Source organism: Semicossyphus pulcher, unplaced genomic scaffold (assembly GCF_022749685.1).
Source record: "Semicossyphus pulcher isolate SPU_LCO1_2020_fin unplaced genomic scaffold, fSemPul1.0.p SCAF_18, whole genome shotgun sequence".
In the NCBI taxonomy this organism is placed as follows: Eukaryota; Metazoa; Chordata; class Actinopteri; order Labriformes; family Labridae; genus Semicossyphus; species Semicossyphus pulcher.
In genome coordinates this window covers 18,487,344-18,514,224 of record NW_027211691.1, presented here as the reverse complement: position 1 = coordinate 18,514,224, position 26,881 = coordinate 18,487,344, and the positions used below count along the sequence as shown (strand labels likewise).

Here is a 26,881-nt window from a genome sequence, read left to right as displayed (position 1 = left end):
GAGTTTCAGCAGCAGCAGGTTGAGTCATTTGTTCAGCTCTGGCTCAGACCCTGCTGATACCGAACGCCTGGAAGCTCCTTCCTACACTGAGGCAAATGAGGAGGGGCTCCAATTCAGGGAGAAGGGGAAAAACCTGCATTTTTACAAGAATTTTAACATGCCAAAAGACCCATGCATCGTTAAATTGATTGAATCAAGAACGTACCTTTTCTACATCTGACTAACAAGCACAAAACCTGCCCCGTGTCCCTGTTTATATGTTGTTCTGACTGAGCTGCTATACAGGCCGTACGGTATATTTAACAAGCTGTAGGATCAAAGTATTCAGATTCTTCGGAGAAAGGCTTGTTCATGGTCGAACTTCATATGACAACTTCACATTACGCAGGCTATTTGTACTACAGCAGGTACTTCATTATGTCGTAGCTCAAGGCTCATTTTAATTGGTACCAGGAAGGTAAAAGCCGTCCCCGACTTCTCCTTGTGCTGTTACCAGTTAATATGTTTTATTCTCAATGCCCCATTTAAACAGCACGCAGCGCAATCTCTCTTTCCATATGGCCACCAATGAGCTTCCATCCCTCTGCTCTGATTTTAGAGGCTGTAAAGCTGAGTAGGAATCTATAGCTTCATTCTAAACCAGCCCTCACATTGCTCCGCTGCCCGTCTTTATGTTCTGATAATTTAGGTGCGGACATGATTTTATAGAACTCCCTCTCCGCCTCATATTCTTATTAATATCTGCCTGTCCAGTTCCCTGCAGTTTCCCAGAAGCAGCTGTCTAATTCATGAGAGGAAATGACTGGAGTCACAATTGGAAATGGCAGTTTCCAGCCACGAATGCTCCTGGATTTGAATTTTAATGATCCATAGGGGGAAGAAATGGATCATTAGGTTTGCTTCATTATGTGTTTTAAAGTGTTGATGGTTCTACAACCACAGAGCATTGACAGTTTGGGACTGAAAACGTCCTGTAGCTTTGTACTAAAGCTGCCGAGCAAAAGTCCATTCATAATTAGCAAGTTTGAAGCAACTTTGAGCAATAACTAGAAAGCATGATTAAATGCATATGCAATTAATTGTCATTGGCGTTCTGGTAGGTAGACTGGCTTTTAAAAAACAAACAGAGAGTCGAACATGTTGCCAACTGTTCTGTCAGGCTGTAATTAGCGCTGTAGCTGTGTCCCAATTCAGGGGCTGCATCCTTTGACGGCCGTATTTGAAGGCCAACAGCGGCGCGTCAAAGGCTGTCCCATTTCGAAGGCTCCTTCAGATGCGGCCAACAAATGCGTCCTCCTTTTCCCGGGCCACGAAGGATCCATTGGGTGCATCCTTCGCGGCCCAACGTATCCCAAGATTCAATGCGAGCCAACTGAAATGAGATGGCGGACTCTTAAACGGCCGAGGAAAACACTTTTAACTGTAAAAGTTTTTGGTTTCAACTCAATCGAATAGCTATCGAAGGGGACTTTTAATCCTTAAATAATAGGTTAAGTTACGTGACGCTGGTTATGATAGCTAATTATCTGGCTAGCTACCTGTTGCTAGGCGACAGGAGTGGTGTTTGGTGACGAGTCCTTTATAGACCAGACCGCATTTCAGTTTGGCCTTAGAGGTCTACACGAATGACTCATCCTTCATAGCTCGTCTCCTTTGAAGGATGCAGCCCCTGAATTGAGACACGGGTAATGGGGCTTCAAGCTAAATGCTAACAGTGCTAACAAGTTGATAACTAGAGGGTATAGTGTTTAATGTATTTACTTCGCTTCTGTTAGCGGCACACCTAGCATCATTTAAAGCTCAGTGATGGGTGTTTCTGACTTGAATGCACCTTGGGAGTTGTAGTTAGCTTATGCAAAGTTTTTTATGAACTAATTCTTTACCTTCAACCTTTTTAAAGAAAGATTATTTTCTACTGATGATTCAACCGGGAGAGCTTCAGTTTTACAGGAGCTCAAACTGTGAGTCACGCTTCGCTGTCCATGGAGAACATAAATGGAACTCTAATTTCCTGAAGCAGAGGTAACCAACAATAGCTCTTTCCGCTTTATATTCTGGAGGACAACGTGTCACCAGAGTCATTGTGATACATCCTCTGAACGACATATCTGTACCAAATGTCACGGCGATTCCTCCAACTGCTTTCATTTCACAAAACTGTAATGGTGGAAGAGTCAGCAATCCTTTGTGGACAATTAATGTCAGTCTAGTATGCAGTGATAGAGAAATATCTTGAATTTTTTGGTAACACCTTAAAAAGCATCCATTCTTTTATATCTGATAAAAGAAGCTGCTGGCTCTTTGTAATCTTTAGTAATCACATAATAAAGGCCCTCATATAGACCTTGGTTGGTTAGTGTATTTTGCCATGTGAAATAACTTTTAATTCTACATAAATCCCACACAGTAATTGGATTGTCTTTACACAGTTGCATTTTTACATTTTTGATTTTAGTCATTTTTCCACCCATGCAATGACCCCTTTACGGATGAATTATTAAGACTTCTTTTCTGCCAGCTAACGAAAAAGGGGCCATTAAAATCATTAGCCGCACAATGTCAGGGACTCTTATTAATAGGTGTCAGTGTTCCTGATAAAGCCTCCAAAGCTTCAGTGCATCAGCCGTGATGTTGATGAATCTACATCAATAATGTGGCGACACAAAAGCTTTTCATGCTGATCATTTATTCTCTCGGAGCATTAGCCTCAAATCAGAGCCACGCAGCCGTATGTTATTAAGAGCAGGGTGTAAAAAAACAGCCTGCAGCCTCTCAGCTCAGCGTCGGGGTGATTTATCATGTTAATTCCTCTGACAGGGCGATTCATTTTGTGATGAACTTCCAACCAACGCCAACATACACACATTCACTTCTAAAGCAAATGTAACGGTGGATTAAATCTTAAGCAGTCACATTATAAAATAATTATAATGCAGCCATATAAACTGTGCTAATCAGATTTGACTTTCTTTTGTTCCTGATTTATGAAGCATGTAAACGGCTGCAGACAGATTCTTTCTTTGTTTTTTGCACCCACTAAAAATGTACACAAATCTATTAATTATAAAGGTCACCTCTTTACTCCTTTATTATTGCTCCCTTTGGATGTCATGGAAACTCGGACGCAACTGAGCAGCAAGTGATTCACAGACCACTTCGCAACCTCCATCTGTGAGTTGTTTCAATGGCTGTGGGCACCCGTCTGCAGCCAAGGGAGAGGGCCGCTCTGAGGCACACAAGCACCCCGAAAAAATATCACAATGTCCAAACACACTGGTGTCTGACGAACAAAGTGTTTTGTAGAGTAGATGAGACTGTGGCGATGGTGGGAAGAAGATTGGCAATTATCAAACACTGTGGGAAACGTCTAGATATTGAAGCGAACAGTTGGTCAGCCTGTTAGAGACATTTGTTTGTCAAGTGGTTTTTTTACGCTGATCCTGATAAAAAGTCGTATCCATACTGAGTCTGTACGAGTTTACAAACTCTGACGGCCAAGGTGTTCGTCGCTGCTCCGATCAGATTCACTCGAAGGCAAGACGAACAGCCTGAGGGGCAAATTTGGAAGAGCACATTAGCCAAGTTTTGATGAATTTTAGTGCAAATTTTAATGGGATTTCGACACATTCAGCAAGAAAAAGCAATCAATGTGTCCTTCATCCACTACTGTCATGCCAATATGGAGCTGAACTTATTAAGATAAACAGCTGGAGGCTCGATATTCAGTCTGGTGCCATCAAACCAGTGCCGAGAAGAGAGCACTACCTGAAGGCATGTAAATTGTGTGTCAGTCAAACCTGAAGTTGTGAAAAGAAAAAAAACCATAATGGAAATGTATGAACTGTATTTTTAAGGAATGTTTCTCCTCATCGCTCCACATAAATCTGATGTTTTCGTCTGCTGCTATTTTGTGTCTCTTCTAACTTTAATGAGGTTGCATGCTTAATGTGCCTCAAGAAGTATTGGTTAAAGAGCAGCTCCAGTCGAGTTTTAAGACACATAAAATGCTCTGCTTGAAATAATAAATTGTCTGTTTTTTCTGCAAAATACATTTAATTACTTTTAAAAATCCTCCCAAGGCCTCTCCTCCTTCTACCTCATTAAAAATTCCTGAATCTGCATAGTCCCCGTACGTTTCTTCTTTCATAAAATTACAGCCAAAAACAAAACACGTCTGCCAACGTTTAGTGGCAACTTGTTGAAACTTGGCTAGCTTGAAATGTAGTAATTACACGCAGTAACGTTGACGTTAGTAGTCAGTAGGGAGTTGTCGATAATTGTTACAGCTGGCTTGCGCATCGCCCAAGTGGTTGTCATAGGTTACACATAATGATATGCATAGCGTCACCCCGTCCATTAACGGGATTGGCTCCTTAGGTTTGTGACATCACAAACCTGCCAATCTGAAAACGTGTTGTTCAGCCTGTCCTTGGTAAACTGCAGTTTAAAAGCAGACAGGCCCAGCCGTGGAGATGACTGCTTATGTTGTCCCTGATATGTCTTGTAAAACATCACATGGAGATCTTTACAAGGTTAAAACCTTGACTTTCACTGGAGGGGGGCTTTAATTCTGTTTATATTGCATTGCATTACATTTTTACTGATTTATACGAAAGCCCTAAGCGGACATGTATCCATAAATGTTATTTACTCCGTTTTCCCCGATAACAAGAAATGTCCAGGTGTTTTCTCAAGATCTCAGGACTTATTTATCTCAGGATAACGAAGCTTGTTTTCTTGTGATAACGGGATAATTTTCCAGCGATCTAGAAAACAAAACAAAAGGCTGATTACTGTGATATTACAGACCAGGACATGCCATGCTGCCCACACTAAGTTAAGCTACACCGATTTCTATGTTTATTTAGTGCTTTTGTAACTCTCCTGTAACTGTCCTTCACAACCTCCTCACACCTGGCCTATCACAGAGTAAGGGAGTGAATGTCTGACATAGTTCCCCGAATGTAAACAGTGAGACAAAATTGATCTAAGCGAGGCTATTTTAATATGCTTGGAGATCCTTTTTGAGAAACTTGCACCATGCGTTTTCCCTCCATTGTTCCATATAATCATTTTTTGATCTGCTGTGACACAAAGCTTTAAACAGGATGTGAAGAGCCTTTTCTTCATCTGCAGCGCAAACAAAATAGAGAAGCTGCTGCACCGCGAAGCCGGGGTCCTTTTATGTGTCCAATCTTAGGCTCCCACACTTCACTGAGCATATGGAACTAGGAAAGTTTCATACCCACTTCTATTTATTACAAGAAATATAATCAGAAACCCAGAGAGACTTGTTTTGTTTTTCTTCGAGACGCCATTAATCCAGGCAGTTTGCTTCGTGGAGCTCGACATGTGGAACTAGTTTATTAATAAAGAGGACAGAAACGCTTGTGTGAACTTCAGAAACAGAATTTCATTAAACGTCAAGATCTGATTGAACGTAGAAATGAAGCAGCTTTTCATTTAGAATAAACCAGGCAATATTCTTTCTACACTCTGTATTAACTTGTGAATAAGAAAAGCAGGTTATGTTATTTCTGTGTTTGCATATATGAACCAGCTGCTGCACCGGTCTAGTCCATTAAAACATCCTCTCTACACTACTGTTTTTTTAACCCTACATTTAGCACGCGAGTACTCGATGACCTACGAGGTCGTGTTTGGTGTATAAATAGAGAAGCCGTCGGTTGAGGGTGTTAAACCATTAAGCGGCTTGTAAACCGTTCATAATTAACAATTCTACAGGTCACAGAGCCGGTTGTAATTAGTTTAATCCTTCCTGGATATAATGCTTCTAATATTTCCCTGCATTCACATTCAGGTATGCGGTCGGGGAAATTGGCAATCGCAATCATATTTCCACTTTGTTTGTCAAAAATGATTAACCGCTAAATGTGAGGAATGTTAAAGAGCAAGGGTTGTGACTCTGCAGAGTGTCGTGTACACAATTTCACAGGTTTTAACCATCTGTTCAATCACTGACAACATCATCAAAGCCCAAACATAGACTAGATACACACCTGATGCCAGCTGCAGAACTACACCAAGCGTTACACTGGGTCAAATCACACAAATAGCACAGCCAGTCCTGGATTGTGACATTTTTATTTCTGCAGCCAAATTGCCCCCCTCTGTTGGTATTCTCCAGTGAATGTATATTTTTACTACAGATTGACAGATGTTTTACTTGGTGTAATATGAATGTTTGCAGGCACGCTTTATCGTCCATTTCATCATTCCATTTGTGAAGTGAGCGATCATTTCAGCTTTGATATTTGCTGTGACAATCTGGGTATGTTCCATCATCACAGCTGGAGCCGTGAACACGAGACAACCTCCCATCTATAATGCCATTATATTCCCAGCAGAGACTGTGCGGGAGCTTGTTAATATCACTCATAAGCCGTTTAAATGACAGGCATAAAAATAGACGTCTACTGGGAATGGATGGAAACATCTGGGCCAGGATATACTGTACATTCCCACTGAAATATAATAATAATAAACTTTATCTATACAGCACTTTTCTTAACAAGGTTACAAAGTGGTTACAGCAGCCTATAAAATAGAGCAAACACAATTTAAACATTATTATATTATACCCTATATTATGAGTAGCTAACTGGCTAATTAAGCTAACGTAGCCTCTCTGTATTAATCAACATCTTCATCTCATTTTTTAATGTTCCCAGCTGACTTCCTCTTAAAATCTTCCTCAAGGGGTTTTCAATTTTCACTTTACTATCGATTATCGATTGGCGCCGATATTCGGCATTTTGACACATATCGGCATCGGCCTTTTATTTAAAAATTTATTTATTTATTTAATTTATTTTAACCGACAGCCGATAAGAGTTCATTTCTTTGCAAATTTTATTTAACTTTGTTTTATTTACTTTATAAAACTTCAGGAAGTTATTTATTTATTTATTTAAATTTTCAGTTAACTTTATAAGAGATGCTGCTGACCCTGGGAACTCCCTGCGCTTTTTGTTTGTTTGTTTAATAAACATATACTTAAAGGCATTTAAACAAAGTTAAGTGTTGGAGTTTGTATTATTCAAAATTTTGACGCCAATATTTTCACTTTTACTGCAAATGAATATCGGCTCCAAATATCGGTTATCGGCCTCCTTGACTACTAATAATCAGTATCGGTATCGGCCCTGAAAAAACCATATCGGTCTATCTCTAGTTCCCAGCCGACTTCCTCTTAAAATCTTGCTAAAGGGGTTTTAAATTTTCACTTTATACTTCGTTACTACTCGATATAAATGTTTGCAAGATATCTGTAGCAGCTCGCTATCTAATTCATTCCTTAGGGTGTCGGGTGCCTGAATTCTGCTCCCCTTTCACTATCTGCATTTTAACGTTCGATCTCCCATTGCTGCCTGAAACATTCTCCAAAGCTAGCGACCGCTACGCTTAAAGAAGATGACATAGATTTGAAATGTGTCTTCTATCCTTCCGTTGTACATCTTTTATGGTTTTTAGCCATTTTGATGGCAGGGCTCCTCCGAATGTGCAAACAAACCTTTGTGAACAATTTCAAGAAATTAAAAGGTGTTTATTATGATCGGTTCCTGCACTATGGAGTTGCTCCGGCTATGCGAGACGATTGTGTTCATGGTTTTGCAATGGCAAAAAAAATGGCATGTTTCAAACCTGCTTGTTAGCTGCCTCCCCCTTTAGGGTCTGCCTGCTGATGTTTTGGCAGGTTGAACTAAACACACATTACAACATCTCATCACGCTCCTGATATGCACCGCCTCCATGAACATCAGCTGTGAACGTGAACTTTCAGTAAGGTGGTGTATTATGTATGACATACACGCGCTGAAGTATTCAGTTTCACAAAAATCAAGGTCACGTCTGCTGAGAGCTCTCTATGTGTATGAATGCATGTGTGAGTATGTATGCGTGCAAGGGAAGCTGCTGAGATACGCTGTAACGGGCCTATTGATCCTGTCTATTGACAGCTCTCACTTCTCATTACGTCGCAGGTATCCATCAAAAAAATAGATCACAGCGAGAAGCTCCAGCGCAGCGTAAGTGACATGCAGAGCGGGGTCGGGAACCTCGCTCTGTCCTGAAGAAAAGAGGATAAATATTATATATGAGAGGATGCAAAAAAGGTTTTTTTAATTCTGTGTTTGTGTGTGTATTTTGAAACACACACAATAAGCAGAGCCGTGTCTGCAGGGAGCTTCCCTACAGGCTGCTGCTGCTAAACAACTGAGAGGCAAATCCTTCAGTTGCAGAGAGCACGTCTGCCGCTGTGAGACGGGAGGGTTCACAGCGCTGGTGTTTTCTTTGAGTTATATCAGCACCAGTGGGTTTGTTATGCATCTCGTATATAGAACTGTAGTATATTTACTGTTTATTCACTTTTGGCTGGACACTTTTAATATTCTCATTCTGTTTTAATTTTGTGTGGTGAAAGAACAATTTGGGTTAAATACATTTTGAGTTCATCGTTTTGTCCATTTGTTTTAACATCTCTTTGGTACAACTGAAACCTGGGTAAGAAGTGAAGGTCATAGCTGCATTAGATATTTAGTCTGTTAAGGGTGAAGAAGTTTAAAACCACTAGTGTAGATACATTATTAACTTTATATTCTCCTGTGTGTATCTTTGGCTAACTTGGGGTTTGTTTGACAGCTGTCAGATTGCACACCTTACAGACGCACAACACCGACGCACGAGGTTCAGTTTAATTGTTACTGTGAATTCCACTTCAACTGTGAGTGCAACTGAATAAGGGCTAAGTCACGATACGTGGCCCACGATAACATCACGATACAGCGGTTCCGCGATAATCGATAAATGTTGCAAGACAATCACAAATGATACATCACAATATCTGATTAACTACTTCTTCTGCCAGTTAATTTCCGTTCATGTTACCCTCATTTGTAGTTATGAAGTAGTGACGCTGTAAGTCAAAATTGCAGGGAAATCTGCTTAGAGCGCCAAATATTTGTAAATTAAAATATTGATATTTGGCGCCAGCCTATCGATTATTATATTGCACGGGTCAGGATGACAATATATTGCCCTATCGATATTTTGGCCAACCCATAATATCCACTTTGTGTGCTTTCCAAATTCAAAATGAGAGATGGCACCTTTGAGGAAATATAATTATAAATGGAAAACCCTTTATCAATGCTACAATTTGCTAATACTTCTTGGAATATTTGCTAGAGATAGACCGATATGGTTTTTTCAGGGCCGATACCGATTATTAGTAGTCAAGGAGGCCGATAACCGATATTTGAAGCCGATATTCATTTGCAGTAAAAGTGAAAATATTTGCGTCAAAATTTTGAATAATACAAATTCCAACACTTAACTTTTTTTTAAATGCCTTTAAGCATATGCATCAGAGCCAAAATAACCCAGTTTTAAATTGATTTCTTATCGACGGTCGGTAAAAAAAAAAAAAAAAGGCAGATGCCGATATGCGTCAAAATGCCGAATATCGGCGCCGATAATCGGCCCGGCCGATAATCCCTAATATTTGCGGCATGTATTTTATTTGCTGAAGCCGTCCCCGTCAAGCGAAAAACTTCTTTTATACCAGATGACCTAAGAAGTGAGGGGAACAGAGGTAAAACGAGGACAAACATTGGTATGCAGCTTCAAGGACGTCGTGACAAGGGAAGAATACAAAGAGACTCCTATCTCCACTAGGCAGGTGAGCAACCATTTGCCAGCGACTATGACTACACACTACCTAATGAAGCTATCCAACTTTGTGTTCAGTCACCTTCCCACTCAGGATAGGCTAATTTGTGACAGATTGTAATCTTATGTATTGAGGTCATCCTGTTCTACTCCTTTATAAAGTTTACATGAGGACACAAAGCTTATGATTGAACACTATCAGTAAGTCTCTAGTCCCAAGTCTCTCGTCGTTTCTGGCCCTTTTCCACACCCTTAATCTCCTCTGCCTCTTCTCCAACTTTTTCACTGCACCAACCTCTAAATTGTCAAACTTTTCCCCGCTCTCCTTCTCTCTCTGTTTGATGTAGAGTTCCGTCTGTGTGCAGTCCAATCCCTCTGCCATCGATTGTAAATGTCCCGCTCACTCACTGTGCGCATTCAGCATTTTTGGATGATGATCAGCTGGTCCTCGAGGTCATTGATCAAACAGTTTGCCTGGCTGGCTCCAAACCTCAAGGTGGAGCACATAAACTTTGACAGGACTGTATGGATGTGCTTTAGGGGGAGTTTTGTTGCAGTCAGAAATCTGTATTCGAAAAAAAATAGAAATCTGAATGATGCTTTCAATGTTCCGACAAGTGACGTGTGATAAAGCTTTAATGGCTAAGTCCAGGCACTCAAAACGCGTTGGTTAATGTTCGGAAAGATTGTCATCTTGGAATAAATCAAAAGACATTAACATTTACCCAAAACCACCATCTTTCTTAAGTGCTAAGTGCTTTTCATGCCTAAATCTAACCAAATGGAGGCGAGTCAGGATCCCAGTTGCTGGTGCCACTCCACCACCCTTTCCCCAAGCTCCCTCTAATGACTTTGGTGCAGTAAAAATAGCAGCACTTTCTTACTTAGTTTAATGCTGCCTGTGATAATAATGCTGGAAGCAATTACATTGGCCAACAGAATGTAAATGGAAAAAAGATTTTAGTACTTTAGAAATGTAATTAAAAAGAGGCTTGAGTAAGGAAATAACAAGAAGAGGAAACAGAATCACTTACGACAAATTATGTCCAAATTACAACGAAATACTCGGTACCTGATTTCATACTGGATGCGTATGCATTAAGTGATCTGACGCCCCCTACTGGCAGCTCAACATAATTTGTTGGGCTTGAAAGACAGTTTAGTTTCATGATGTGAAACACTATGGTTAAGGTTGTGTTAGGTTTAGGCACAAAAATTACTTGGTTAAATTTAGAGGAATATTATATTTTTGATTAAACAACAACTTTATTAAGAAAAGAAAACAATTGTTTTGATTAAAGTCATTTCTTTTTTAAAGTAAGGGGATCACTGTTGACATGGTAACAATGATAAAAAGGTGATTAAGGTTGAGTTAGGACCACAGTCTTGGTTACTATCAATGTTGTCAGCAGCGAACACTTAGCAAACAGTGTTCTTGCATGTTTGTTGACCCATCCATCCACCCGACATCCTCAACTTTGTGGTGTTATAATAACTACAATTATAATTTTAGGTACTGTGTAATCCGTCACAAGTGGGACAGGGACAACTAGCTGGTCCAAGTATACGGGGATTTTCACAGACAAACCGGAAGTAGATGAAAGCAGGGATATGTTTTTTTAAATCGCTTAAGAAGCGGAAACATTATTTTGGAAATGGTTCAAAGCTGAAAAAACCTGGATGCAAGATCCAGTGATGGTTGGGTTTTCAGGAGAAAAAGAACAGAGTGCCGTCATTGTAACACTGTTTCTCCTCTGGATGATTTTATCCAACTAATGGGAGCATGTAGATGGAGAAGATAATTGGGCCAAGGATGGAGCCTTGTGGTACACCACTGGGTAGATTAGCTGGATAGGAGGTAAAATTGCCGAAATGTTGTGGGAAACTTCTGTTTCTGAGACAGGAGACAACCCTGCTTAGGGCAGCACTACAAACACCAGCCCCATGCTCGAGGTGAATCAGGCACTGAGGTCCAGTAAGATTCTGCAGGCATAGTTACTGGAAAAGAATGGAAGAAGTAGGCCCTCATGGTCTTTCAGTAGTAAGGTGCTGACTGTTTTGAAAATCAAACTAACCCCGACAGAACAATAATGTTGATAGGAGGACAACTCTTTTTGTATCCATAATAGGGAACAAACAAGTTTGGACTTGAATGGCAAATAAGATCAATTGTTAAACAAGTTGAATCAATGAGGCTCTAAAGAAAAACAATGTTGGGATTTCATGTAACTCCATGATGGATAAGTGTGGTCGCAGCCTTTGAATGAACTGCACAGACTGACAAACACAGCTTGCAATGAACACTTTCTTGTATCAGGTCTCTCCTCTGTGGGTTACATTTCAACATCAAGGATGGGAGAGTGTTTCTCCAATAACACAAAAATGCATTACTACCTTCATGTTGTGAAGAACTCGACTAACTCACATCAACACGCTCAATTTCCCACATATACCGTTTGAATCCTGCAGGGACAAGCTCCAGCCTGAAATAGCTGCTCTTTCCTCTGAACCTACACATTTTTCCATCTCTGGTGCTCAGTCTCATGTGACCGCGTGAAGCACTGTGGGCAGAAGCTTACTCACAGCGCACAATACACACTGAGCTGATGTGTTACCAAGAATGAAGTGGTGATGACCTCTAGGAAAACAAGGAAACATCGACAAAATTTGATTTGAAAATGGGCGAAACGAAACCCAATAAGTTTGTCCTCTTTCTGGATTTCATTATGAAGAAAATATGAAGATTATGTAAGAGGAAAAACATGGGGAGGTTCTGATTTAACTAAACTAAAGGTTTGTAGGTTTGTTTTTTAAACAAGGAAGTTTCAGCAGACTGAGTGACTTCTCTCAAATTTTTATTTCAGTCAAGTTGAATTTGAATATCTTTCTGGGAAAGGGCCTCCATATTTTAATAAGCCTGTCTCAGAAATCCTTTTAGATTAAAAATATGAATCACTCTGCTTATATAAGTTAAAGGACCAAACTTAACTGAGATTCCTCTTTGACCCTGTAAAATCTGTGCAGGCAAACAAAACAACAAACATGTTATGGCATCCATCTGTCATTTCATCACGAGTTTGGATGGCGCTGTAAAAGATACTCCACTGGCCTCCCACTCGTCTTCACTAAAGCTGCAAGTTATGAGCAAACAGTGAATGTCATCATCAATGTTGTATACGAGTACACAGCAAGATCAATTATCCCTCCTGTCAGAGATAAATCGATGCGCTTTCACAACACAGATTTTTGGTATTCGGGTTAAAAAATACCCATATCTTGCTGCTAACATGCTAAAAGTAGCTTTATTAGAGATCAGCATGGTCAATGATGATCCTTACCACATTGTGTGATTATTTTAAACGTGTTTATTTGAAGAATAATGGTCAACTTTGGGTTTTTTTAGCTGTTGATGTCTTGATAACATTTATGCTACAAACCCACCGTTTCTGTGTCACTCCCAAAATAGTACAAAGCTCATGTGATGCTGTTTGTTTGTGAGCTCAGACACAGACTATCAAAGTAATCTTCTAAATCTATCTAATCCCTCACTGTGGATATTTACTTTACATACTGACAAAGATACTGAAAGCCTCGTGTGTGGTCACATAAAGATTTTCCTTAAGCTGAGCACAGAATTAGTTTATATAGAGGAAGAGATGGGACTGACTTTGAATGTTAATGCAATGTGGTATTGATTCTTAAGGTGAAATCCTCTGGAGCTTGCTCCTCTGCAGTGGAGGTCAGATATCAGGGCAAGCAGGAGGACCAGAAGGTTGTGCAGAGGAATCCTTAGCAGGATTTTTGCCAACAGAGCTTGAACGGGATTTATTCAGATGAAATACGTTCTCTACACTGAGTCACTACTCTGCAGTTCCTCTCTGGACAGATGTGTGCGCAAGATTACAGCAAAGGTCTAGAGTAGATTAAAGACAATTGCTAGTTCTACAGCAGCACTGTCCAAGATTAAAAAAATCAATTCACACGTTGATCTGTTACATCATTTATTAAAAATATTTCGTAGAAGAACGATTTTTTAACCATCTCTAGATAGAGAGATACTTTATTGATCCCGAGGGAAATTTAGGAAATTTAATGACTCTAATGACTTTGCTGAACCCCTGAATTTTCCTGTAGTGTGGGAAGCTAAAATGCTGTAATAGTTTTGTACTGCAGTGTGCAAGGTTTGCAAATCTCTGCGTCCTGATTGGTCAGGAACTGAAACGGCGATGGATAATGACATCCAGAGGGACATGGAGCCGTATTTTAAGGTATTTTATAACTCATTAGCTTACGTTAAAAGTAGCTAACATTAGCACTTACCCACTTCCTAGCTAACATAGCCATTTCACAGTGTTACACAACACAATATGAACATCAATTTCTACGGTAATGTTAACCCGCTAACGATAATGTTGGCTAGGATTTGTTTGAATGCTAACATTAGCTGTTAGCTGTTTGGCTCTTAATAAGGTTTTGTAGTTTAACCTTGAAATAATGTCTTTTCAGTTGCAAACATCAGTCAAGAGTAGAATTAGTACTTTGTGTTTGATGCCAAATAGAAAAAGACAAAAAGCGACGTAAACATCAAACACGATACATTAAACATTATATTTACTTTCTTAACATAAACTTGTTAGCATTGTAATCGTGAGCATGTTAGCATCCTAGTACTAGAATTAAGGCCTAAAAGAGCTACAGATTATGGACAGACGGACGGACAGTCACCTAGCTAGCTAGCATAAAGCTACTAGCATACCAGTAGACTCATGTGTTGTATTAGCCACGAAGCTATCTCTTGGAAAAGCTAGTAAACAAATATGTAATTAGATTTTTGCTGTTGCTAACTCGTTCACACACGGAGTTCATGCAAGGTAACAGTTTCTTTTATTCATCTGACTTTCTCCTCTTTTTATTCTTTCAAAATGTCATACCAGCTGATCTTATTCAGAGCTGTAGCCTATCCCAGCATGCTCTGGGTGAAAAACAGACCATCTATATTTATTTCCCACTCCTCAAAGGGACACTAGGAATGTTGAAACACTTCACTTTGACAAAGGGAAAGTGAAGCCTTTCTCTTTTTTTTTAGGAATTCGCCTTTTTCTTCTCAGACCGACAGTGGGCTGTCCACTTGCAGGGATAAAAATTCAGACCCACCAAGGAAGACAAATGAAGTGTTGACTTTGCTGAGCCAGAATTTGCTAACGTTGAGCTGTCACAGGAAAATGAAGCTGTCTAATTAACAGCACATTTAAATATCAGTGCCTCAGTTTATAGCTTCAGGATAAACTCATTGCATGTTTAAAAAGGCTCCTTAGCGTAACAGATCTGTTAAAAATGCTATCTGCTAAAATGTTTGTAATAATACTGCTTCTAAAAAAGAATAATTAGTGTGGGTAGAAAATGTAAATCTGCCTCTCCTTTCCTTTACTTAAACAACTTGAGCTCCAAGTAATCGACCTTATTGCTCCGCTGAGACGTTTCTGGCTGTAAAGAAATGTAATGGAGGCAAATACCCGGAGCAGAAATGAACTCATTCATTACTTCGTTTGAGTCAGCAAAACTGACTCTCAATTATTTTCCTGCTGCAATAATGACTTTTGACTTTCATTGGTTTTTCTCCCCATATTCGCCATAATTACTGACATAAGTTTAATAATTTGGATCTGTGGCTTCCAGAGGGCCTCGAGGACTCGGCGAATGAGACCTTTTTACATCCTCAGACATTAGCTTCACTGCAGTAGATTGGTTAGTTTGCTTATTTATGACATGCTGGGCATGAGTCACATTATGATCCAAGGTAAATTGCTGTTGCATAATATTCTCACAAAGCATCACTAATGTATCACATATAAACAGCGGTACTTTTCCCATTCAGGGTCTGATTGTTTCATGTAACCCCTGGGGTCAATACAGTCTTAATGTTTACTATCTTTGATACGAGTGAAGAACACGGTTTAATGTAATGTTACATAATGTACAGGCTTCTTACAGAGGAGAAGATCAATGATGATAAAGGCAAAGAGGTTATGAAAAATAATCAGTGAAAATCCTGCCACAAATGAGGTAACGGTAAACAGCTAAGCATTTTAGTAAAATTAGAGGTCCCACAGACTAGAGATAGACCGATATGTTTTTTTCAGGGCCGATACCGATACCGATTATTAGTAGTCAAGGAGGCCGATAACCGATATTTGGAGCCGATATTCATTTGTAGTAAAAGTGAAAATATTGGCGTCAAAATTTTGAATATACAAACTCCAACACTTAACTTTGTTTAAATGCCTTTAAGCATATGTTTATAAACAAACAAACAAACAAAAAGCGCAGGGAGTTCCCAGGGTCAGCAACATCTCTTATGAAGTTAACTGAAAATTTAAATAAATAAATAAATAACTTCCATAAGTTCTATTAAGTAAATAAAACAAAGTTAAAAAATTTTTGCAAAGAAATGAACTTTTTCTCCTCTCCGCCGTGTGTGTGAGCACTCTGCACTCTTATCGACCGTCGGATAAAAAAAAAATAATTAAAAAAAGGCCGATGGCGATATGCGTCAAAATGCCGAATATCGGCTCCAATAATCGGCCCGGCCAATAATCGGTCTATCCCTACCACAGACTCCCTGCTCTAAGTCTAACAATCATAACACTACAAGCAAAAATAGCATTTTCATTGAAAAGGTATGGGATGCCCTCTGGAAGCTCATTAGTGGTTGTTGAGTACTTATTTTGCCGTCTTTGTACTCGCATGTCAATCATCTGTAACACACTTCTTCATGCACTAACACAAAGGTGCTAAAGGTGGATCGATGGCTCATGAACAAGCAGAGCTAAGACTATAAAACCAATCTGTTGAACCTTGTTTTACAGCTAGAGTGTGTGAATCCCTGAGCTGATGCATGGAATTGTGACACATGACGTCAGATTAAAAGGAGTAGAAGCAATTCTCATGACATTAGATTAAGTGAACCAATGACTGTATATATAGATGGACAACACGTCTCCATCTGCTCCCATTGTACGTAATTGATGCCAAAATAGCCCCTGCGATAGGCGCTTCCATCTTGCGATGGTGACATCATACGAAGCCAGAGTCTGCGCAGTAGAGATCGGCGGGTGAAGCGGCGGTAGCCACTTCCGCTAACCCAAACACACACTTAACTTACTGAAAAAACAGCTAGGATCCCGCACGCCGGCGTGTTTAACAGCAGAACAGCTTCTCTGTGTTGGTCTGAGGAGGCTGCAGGAGCCTAATTTGTCAACAGAGCTGTCAATCATCCTTTTGACAGCATCAAATAACTAATTAAAAATAAACTTGTCAGAAAAATGAACGCTTGGACGTAAATCAGCATGATCAGAACTAACTATAATGACAGAAACCATGTTTGAGAAAAATGTATCTGGCGTGTATTTTGATTTTATAGTTTGACTCATGTCCCATCTGTTAACATGGAGGAGGCGGGCTTTATGACCTATACTGCAGCCAGTCAGCAGGGGGCGCCCGAAATGTTTTGGCTTCACTTTTAGGGAGCTGTCATGTCGTCCATCTTTTTATACAGTCTATGAAGTGAACTATCATGCAGATAAAACAATAGAGGTTGCTTACTGTTATATAGGCATCGCAAACACATTACAGTTAGATGAAGCTGGAAACAAGTGCACAGCACGTAGTTGAGTTTCAACTTGGAACTTACTTCACAGCTATACCTAACTCTTTACTGCAGCACTGCAGCACAGAGGTGAGTTGTTTCTTGGGAACCGCAGCTACATGGAGCTCAGCACATCAGAGAATAAACTGTATGAAAAATAAATGATTCTGCCCTTAGTCCAATAAAATTGCATCCACTAACAAAACATACGGGCTGCCCCTGAGATCTTGACAGCACAATCAGCATTTTTAAACAAAGCAGCAGAATTTTAGACCTGAGGCTCATGTGCATCATGTTTTACCTTAGGATAAAAGAAATAAAGGGTCATCTGTGCCTGCTGGTGAGGCGGTTTGAATCCGGCCTGCTCTTGACCTTGGTCATAAATCATTCCTTTTTCCTGTTTTATTCACTGGAGTCTGTCCACTACAGCAGAGAAATGTGCTGTGTTGTAAAAGCTGTTATCGTGACCCCATCATTGCACACACCTAGAGCTGACTACTATCAGATTCATAGGTCCTGTATTTCCTCCCCTCTGCTCTGTCCAGCTCTCGGCTCCAGTTTAAAAGAGACAAAACGTAGAAATTAAGTAAATTGCCAAATTTCTTTTGATATCTGCGCCATAAATGTGTTCTGTGCTTCTACAGAAACTGCTGTGACACACGTAGATCTGATTATATTATTAGATTTGTATGCATTAGCTGATCCAGGGAACTGTGATTGGGGAAGCAATGAGGATGGAGGCTATGTTGTTTATAGCGGGGGCTAATGATTATGGTAGCGATAAAATAATAACAAATTAATTACAACAGAAAAATTAGGTCCAATACAATGTCTCCAATACAATGACGACATGTCCTCCATCTGCTCTCAATAGCCCCCGTGATCTTGCAATGCTGATGTCATTTGGATCCCGCACGCCGACGTATTTAACAGCAGAACAGCTTCTTGTGTTGGTCTGAAACAGACGTTCACAGATACGGGTACTTCAATGACTGTAGTGATTGCTTTAGTTATGATTCCTCTCGCCGATCTTCCACCACTCTGCTAATCAGGAACAGATTGGCTGCAGGAGCCGGATTTGTCAACAGAGCTGTCAATCATCCTTTTTACAGCATCAAATAAGTAATTCAAAATGAAACACTTAGATGTAAATCAGCATGATAATAACTAGCTATAATGACAGAAACCATGTTTGAGAAAAATGTATTTTGATTTTATAGTTTGTCTCATGTCCCATCTGTTAACATGGAGGAGGCAGGCTTTATGACCTATTCTGCAGCCAGTCAGCAGGGGGCGCTCAAAATGCTTTAGCTTCACTTTTAGGGCGCTGTCATGTCATCCATCCTTGTATACAGTCTGTGGTTCATTCCCTTATTTTGAAGGAACACACTAAATGCACACAAAAAGTAACAACAACAACGAACAGTTGAAATCCAATCACAGCCACCTCAAAAAGCATCTATGAATTTACTCAATACTGAAGCTGTGAGCAAAAACGATATAATTGAGCAGATCAGACGTTAGTATGAAAACAGCACCACACAACTCTTGCTAGCTAGCAGCTGCCTGCCAGCTGTAGCTGACGTTAGCCCGCGGCACAAAGCTAGCTTACTTTCAGCTAACGTAGCCAACTTACAGTATTGACGCAGCTCGGTCTGACTGTCCTCTTCTTCACCGGCCTCCTCCTCGTCAACTTTATCCTCCATGTTTGGCAGCACGATGTCTCCACCATTAGCATTCTTATTAATTCAAGCCTGTCATCGCCTTGACCGCCATCATCCACTCTTTATCGGACAATCAATAACAAAAGAAGGCGGTCAGCTGATTTGCATTCACCGAGCACTTTCCACACTTTTAGTAACCGCGAGTGTTACGGTTAAATTATACAAGGAGCAAAGTTCATCGTTCATCATCAATTGCGTCACTGAAACGTCATTACGTAAATTGAAAATATGATTATATATATATTTTAAATGATCTATTTATTAGCCAGATAGATGTTCCTAAACATATATACAGTATATATACAGGTTAATGCCATACATTTTTTTATCATCACAAACATTTCTTTTTTAACAAAATTACTGGGGTCGGAGTCTTTTTCAGAAGGGGCTTAAGACCTTGCTACCCGCCCCCCCTGCTTATTTGAACATTGTACAATATAAAAGGACAATCAGATATATCATAGTTTTTCACTGTGGATTAACCCTTTATAAATCCACCAATACGCACATCAGGGATGTCTTAGTTAATGATGCTCCACGGGTTTTACTCCAGTGTGACATAAGATCGGAGGAAACTGTGTGATGCCTGCGGGTTATTGTCATCGCTCTGTCATTTCACATTTTGGGTGTAGGCTCTCTCTGTGTGTCTGTCTCTCTCTCTCTCTCTCTCTCTCTCTCTCTCTCTCTCTCTCGTTCTCTCTCCCTGTGTGTGTGTGTGTGTGTGTGTGTGTGTGTTGGGTCTAGCCTGACTGCGCGCCACCTCTCCATCAGTGCGTGTGCACGAGGGGTCCGCAAAGCCGCTGCTGCTCCTCTCCGGGCGCGCAGAAGCATCCACAAACTTTCATGAGCTGTAACCTCAACCAAGGCAACAAAACAAACCAGAATTATAACTTGGATAATACATTTTTTTCTTACATTAATTACAGAGTGCGTGGGCACTCGGCTGGATTAAGGTGAGTAAACCTGCCAGATTGAAATTGCTGTGACGTGTTTGCTGTGCGCGTTTTTCCGGAGATGCTGGTGCTGCTGAGTTTGCATTTCCGACTATGTTTTGCACGATCTACAAGTGGCTACAGAACCGACGTGAAGTTTTAAGAATAATTTAAGAGTAATTTTCAGTACTATAAATATACATTTATTTTTACTTTAAACAGGATTTAAGTGGTCTTTCACGTGCGTATTTCTTGCTCATGTCACCTTATTTCCCACCTTACATAACTGGTTGCAATGTAATAATTTATTTGTATTTACCCGCTTTAGACTCTTATTTTGAAGCCTCACTTTCGTCAACCTAACATACAGGTGTCAAAATGGAAAGCACTCCGGTTGAAATATTCAAAGAAGATAACAGTAAGTGCCTCTCCACGTCGTTGGATGACTGTGCGGTGAATTCTTCAGCCTGGGTGTCCGGATACTCAGAGAACCGCAATCTGACCCACGATGACAGCTGGGAGCAGGAGGGCATGTCTCCCATCATCCCCATCATCACTGCGGTTTACTCCGTGGTGTTTGTGGTCGGCTTGTTGGGCAACTGCCTCGTCATGTATGTGATCATCAGGTGAGGTCATTTTTTATGTAGAATTAGACATAATTTCTCCTATATTTTACCATAAAATCAACACTAAGGGGCTTCACTGTGCCAGAAATATACTGTAACCTATACAACATTATGTTGTGGTGATTTAAAGTAGCATAACAAGCTGTAGTTTGAACATTTTGAGGAGACATTTTCTGGAAATTTCTCAAAAATAGGACATGTTTGATGGACAGAGGAATGTGATATAAATGTTATTACTTTTGGGGAATGTACTGGCATCATTGGGCTTTCTCAGTGACCCCATAGGCCACCTTGTACATGTCATTCTTCTCCTTTCTGTCTGTATTTTGTTGCTCATTTGAGACAGATGTAGTCATTGCTCTGGCAGCTCATCGATACAGTTTGCATGTAATGTGCACATAAATAGCCGGGCAACATCTTAATATATATGAATTTTCTAGCTAGTAAGTTAAGTGGGCGAAGCTTGAGTTCCATTATGACCAAGAAAGGGTTTAGATTAATGCTGTCATTTCTCATATGTGGTAATATTGATAGATTCTGTCTCATTTAACGGTCCAGAAGTGCCTGAAACCTTTGAAGTGGCCCGCTTTATAATCTAATAACCCTCAAGACCTCCAAAATATAATAACAATGTTCTGTAAATCTCTCCTGGGCTGGCGGGCATGATATTAATCATAGTTGAAACCAGTGGTGCTTTATCAAGCTGATAGCCTGCTTGCACCTCATTGGACGTTATTTATGGTGTGCGAGGGCAACAAATCTCCTTTGATATAATGTGAAATGCAGCAGTGCCATCCAGCATGCCTCGGCCCATAGACAACAATTACCTCAAATCAGGTTGATTGCCTCGCCTGTCTGTAAAAGCCAATTTTTTCCTGTCAGTTCCAGTGAAGACTGAAAGTTTTATTGTTAGTGGCTCCATGGAGAGCAATTCAACTAAAGTAAAAGTGGTTTTATGTTGATTTAGTGTATACAAATATCTGAAATTACACTCGCACTGAAGTCAAAAGGCATTAGACTTTTAACTAAGGCTTTAATGGAAGTACTTGACATGACTGTGCACCTTTTAAGGCTTTAAATGGGCATGGTCGGTTCTGTTAAAGCTGCTCTAATCAATATTTTGTATCAATAATTAATCAGAAGACTTCGTGTAACATAAAATTTCTCACTCACTGGGATGAACCTACAGATACTTATCACCTGGCTCTGCAGGTTATCTTAGCTCTACAGTGTTTTTAAGCCTCTTCCAGCTCATTGTTTTGGTTTATGTTTTGCTACACTCTCACCTCTCCCATCAGTGTTACTTCCTGTCCCAACAGGAAGCTGGTTTTAGCTAACAGCTCAGATAAAACCTTTGTGCTACATGTTTAGCGCCAAAAAAAGACAAACAAGTTGGCAAAGCTAGCGACTAGTTGGTAAACACAATGCAGCATATAACAGGTAAAGAACCAGATATTTTTCTCAGTAGCTGGTGGAGACCAAAAACAAAGCTTAAAGCAGAGTGAATAATAGACTTTAATGCAGCAGGTGGACAGAAACACAACTTCAAATGTATGCTAATGCTACTTTTAGTTTGGAAGTGGGGTATTTTGAAGCTAAAGAGTCGGATATTTCCTGCAGGAGTTCATAGAGACCAAAAACAGAGCTAATAGGAGAGTGAATACCTGACTTTAAGCTGGCAGGTGAACTGAACTTCAAATGAATGCTAACGTTGCTTATGCTAATGAGTTTGCTGGATAGACAACAGTTAGCTAACGGTTTCCCAAAAACAACTTGATGAGGTAACGCTGCCCCCAAGTGGACAGAAATTAATGAGATTAGGATAAAAAGATTAGAATGACTCATAAATCTGTTAAATCAAGATGAAATTTGCAGCTAGCACCCAGTTAGCTTAAAACCATAACATTATTGTTTTTACCCTTTGGTGCAGATTAAACAAATGTGTCAATCTTTAGAGATGTTGGTTGACAGATTTTGTTGCCATTGGCCAGAGCGTGGATAGCTGTTTCCTCGTTCCTTGTTTCCAGCCTTAATGCTAAGCTAAGCTAACTGGCTAATGGCAGTAGCTTCGTATGTAACAAACATCTTGAGTGAGGTATCTATCTTCTTGTCTAAGTCTTAGCAAGAAATTAAAAGAGTCAATTTTTCAAGATGTGCAACAGTTATGAAGAGATGTGCGATTTCAATGACAATAGACAACAAACATCCTGCCTGGTGCATCTAGTGAATCAGGAAACTTTGTTTGTGTTGTTTATAATTAACAAATGCCATGATAACAATGCCCAGTGGACATGATTCAAATAGGTAATTCTGTGGGATCAGGTTTTAATTTGGATGCTTCATTACATCCTGTGGGTCTCACCGCTGGTAAAAAATGAAAACTTTAAATTAGATTTAAAGTCAAACTTTGCAAAAGTAATTGTATACTGTTTTAATGCCATTGTGGTTTAATGAAGTGAAACACAGTTCATTATACATGGCCTCCAATCAGATGCATACTATACATAACAATGAAGAGGCAGCAGTGCAGCAAAGTGGACTAATGGACGATGTTTAATTCATAATGAGTCCATGAAGAGTCGGCCGAGCGATACATATGGCGGCCATTGCAGTCGGGCTGATGGATTAGATCTGGTTTAACCTTGTGTTCTGCATGTTTTACAGGTACACAAAGATGAAGACGGCCACCAACATTTACATTTTCAACCTAGCGCTCGCCGACGCCCTCGTCACCACCACGATGCCCTTCCAGAGCACCGATTACCTGCTGAATACCTGGCCCTTTGGGGAGGTAGTTTGCAAGGTCTTCATCTCCATCGACTACTACAACATGTTCACCAGTATCTTCACTCTCACTATGATGAGCGTGGATCGATACGTGGCCGTGTGCCACCCGGTTAAAGCCCTGGACTTCCGCACTCCAATCAAAGCCAAGATGATCAACGTGTGCATCTGGATCCTGTCCTCAGCCGCGGGGATTCCTGCTTTTGTTCTGGGTGGCACCCAGACGAAGAGTGGTGAGGAATGAATTCCCCTTTAGCTGAATAATGTTAAAAAGAAATGTTTTCTCACTTAAAGCTTGTGCCGGTAATATTTTAAGAGCAGTAATATATTCTTCTATCAAGTCCATCTGTCAGCCAAGGGTTTTCCATTAGCCACACATCATGCATTTTCCTCCCTGGATAGGGATGATGGATAAAAAAAAGCAATTTAGAGCAAAATATTCCCTTCGAGTCCAGATAAGCTGCTCCCTAACAGCTTCTTAAATTAAAAGCAGAAAGGCACAGAGGGGAATTTTTATTTATGATAAAGCACCAGTGCACTTCATCACCTAATTCACATCCTGTCCTTTGCTCCTGCAGGAATAACCGAGTGTGCCTTACAGTTCCCAGAGCCGTATGTGTACTGGGACACACTCATGAAGATATGTGTATTTGTCTTCGCCTTCGTCGTGCCTGTCCTCATCATCACTGTGTGCTACTCCCTCATGGTCCTGAGGCTGAAGAGCGTACGAATGTTATCCGGCTCGCGGGAGAAAGATCGCAACCTGCGCCGGATCACGCGGCTGGTGGTGGTCGTGGTGGCTGTGTTTGTGGTCTGCTGGACGCCCATTCACATCTTCATCCTGGTTAAAGCGCTGGTGAGCGTGCCGGAAACCACCGCCATCATGGCCGCCTACTTCTTCTGCGTGGCTCTGGGCTACACAAACAGCAGCCTCAACCCCGTCCTCTACGCCTTTCTGGACGAGAACTTCAAACGCTGCTTCAAAGACTTCTGCCTGTCGGCTAAATTTAAGGGGGACAAGATGTCAGGGAGCAAGAAGGCCCCCGGCAGCGTGCGCGACAACGCTGTTCCCCTGCAGAACCACGATGGGACTAGTAAGCCGGCATGACTAGCAGTGGAACTGTCTTCAATTTCACACATAGGAAAAGAAGACTCACATGACCTGGGCCTAACCCACGTCACATCAACAATGTAGTTTGGACTCTTTTACAGAGACGCCATTTGTTTTCATTCACAACTGGGTTTTAACCAATGCTCACGCTTAGATGATTTCATTCCAGCGATCAAACGAAATTATAATTATAAGTTGGATTCCTTCTTTTTTTATGAATACACATAGAATGAAAATCCCCTCTGCATGACAGTAACCGAATCCTCGTCCCTTTGCTTTAACATCACTTCGTTTCCTCATGGAAGTTGGTTTGAAGACTGTTTATTTATTATGTCAACACGAACGGATGCTAACTTGAGGAGACTTTGATTTAGGGGCGACGGTTTAGCTCAGTAAGTCGACTACCTGGGTGCAGCGGCCGCAGGTTTCACCGACGCCCTCGGCCCTTAGCTGCATGTCATCCCTCACTCTCTTCTCCCAGTATATCCAGTCTCTCTTTGGCTGTCCTGTCTAATAAAGGCCAAAAAAAGGCCCCAAAAAATGTGGTTTAAGCAGGAAAACAAAATATTGATTGCCTTTAAAAGCATCCATTTCGAAAACCAGCCCTTGTCCTGCTTTATAGTCTATTATTAAGAAAGAGCTGCTCATTGATTTTAAAGACTTCCTCTTAGTGAGGAAGCACTGCATAAGAGGTAAAGAGAGTCCAATGTTTAACTTTTTTACTGTCAAGTTAGGATGAAAATTGTAAGTGTTGGCTCATTTGATTCCATTTTCCTGTCATTTTTCTACTGCCAAATGTGCCTTTAACAGTCCAGGATAACAAGTTTGCAGCAGCGGAAAATGACTTAATTAATTACTTCTGAATGGGGGTAAAAAAAAAAAAATCACTAAATGCATAAAGTTTGATTTATGCTGTTAACACATCAGTGGAAGTGTCAGCATTGATGTGCAAAAATGCTTATCGCCTCAGTGAAGAGTTTGTGCTGATGGACCACAGTGTGAGAAAACCGCCTCCTGGGACTTAGAAGGAGTGAAACAAAGAACGTGTTGCATTCAAATGCGTGACAGTTTATCACTGCGGAAAGTTGAAGAGGAAATCCTGGACTTGAATGTGCATTTAATATTTGACAGAGGGCTCTCTATCAGCTTTGACTCTGGAGTTGCGTCCAGTTTGATAAGTTGTGTATAATTCAATCACATGGGCTGTTTATGGCTTCTACCATGATACACATCGTCCTATTGAAATACTCATGCTTTTATTGTGAAAGTGGTGTGCATTAAATACAGTTTATTCTATCAGTTGTACAGTATGATAGTAAGTGTACAATGCATTATTTTGTATAGATTACAAAGAACATCTTTGCACAGACAACTATATTGGTAGCATGTCAGTGATCATCGCTATGATAGTATAATGCAACATCTGCAGCCTATATGCTCGTGCTGTTATTTTGAATGTACTGCAAACAGACTCTGTATTATACAAACATTGCATAAACTCTTCTTTGTATTATGTCATGTTTCAGTATTTCAGTAATAAAATCCATTTCCATGAACACTCATGTTGCTGAACCAGACCTGTGTGGGTTAACTGTCTTTTATTGTAGATCAAATCTCGTCATGTGTTCTGGCTTAAAAATAGAAGTTCTGTTACCTGTTTAGAGAAATAAGAGACTTTATTCTTAGAAACTACACTGTGACCCAGACATCATTGATTTTTTCTTGTCTCTCTGCTTATTGTTTAAATCTGCTGCTGCCGCTGCCGCTGCTGTATATTGGCTTTTTCTGCTGTTTGATCTGAACACCCAGTGTGTGAAGGGATGAACATTAAAGCAAGTTTGACAAATTCAGGTTGATTCTCTTCTCTTAGGCACACCTTGTCAGTTTGGATTGTCAGTTCTCTGCAGGGTATGATTGTGATGCTGTGTTCAGGTGCCCAGAAATAAGCACCAAACTTTTGAATAAAAAGGGCCTCACAGTGGTTTATCTGAATAACAGTTTGATAGAGGAAGTGCAATTTAAGATTCTGCATTATTTTCTGCACAGAAACAATTTTCTTCGGAGGTCCAGGGTCCCCGCAGGTGTAAAATTTGTGTTTCACAGCAGCTCCCCCCAGAGGAAACAAAATGTAAGTACATGAATTTATGCGTTAAAAATGATTCCTTCCATGTTTGATACAGTAGTTGCATGCACATTGCTTAAAGTAAGCAGAAGGTTCCCTACAGCCATCTTCTTTAGCAATATAATGGTAATTGATTATGTAATCCAAATTATTTTGGTTTTCATTTAATAAACCTGATCAGTTTAATTCTGATCAGTCTGAACCAGAGTTATTATAGTTTCTAAATTGCCATTGGTTTTCATTTTTA

The 26,881-nt window shown here is 40.3% G+C and overlaps 1 protein-coding gene across 1 annotated transcript; it reads left to right on the top strand.

The window, feature by feature from the left end:
* Positions 1-19,927: 19,927 nt before the first annotated feature.
* LOC138595728 (delta-type opioid receptor-like) lies at positions 19,928-26,315 on the top strand. The gene is made up of 4 exons (XM_069667111.1): positions 19,928-20,012; positions 20,362-20,617; positions 23,282-23,634; positions 23,980-26,315. The coding sequence occupies exons 2-4, from the start codon at positions 20,370-20,372 to the stop codon at positions 24,507-24,509; spliced, it is 1,131 nt and encodes a 376-aa protein (XP_069523212.1). The 5' UTR covers positions 19,928-20,012; positions 20,362-20,369; the 3' UTR covers positions 24,510-26,315.
* The last annotated feature ends 566 nt before the right edge of the window (positions 26,316-26,881 follow it).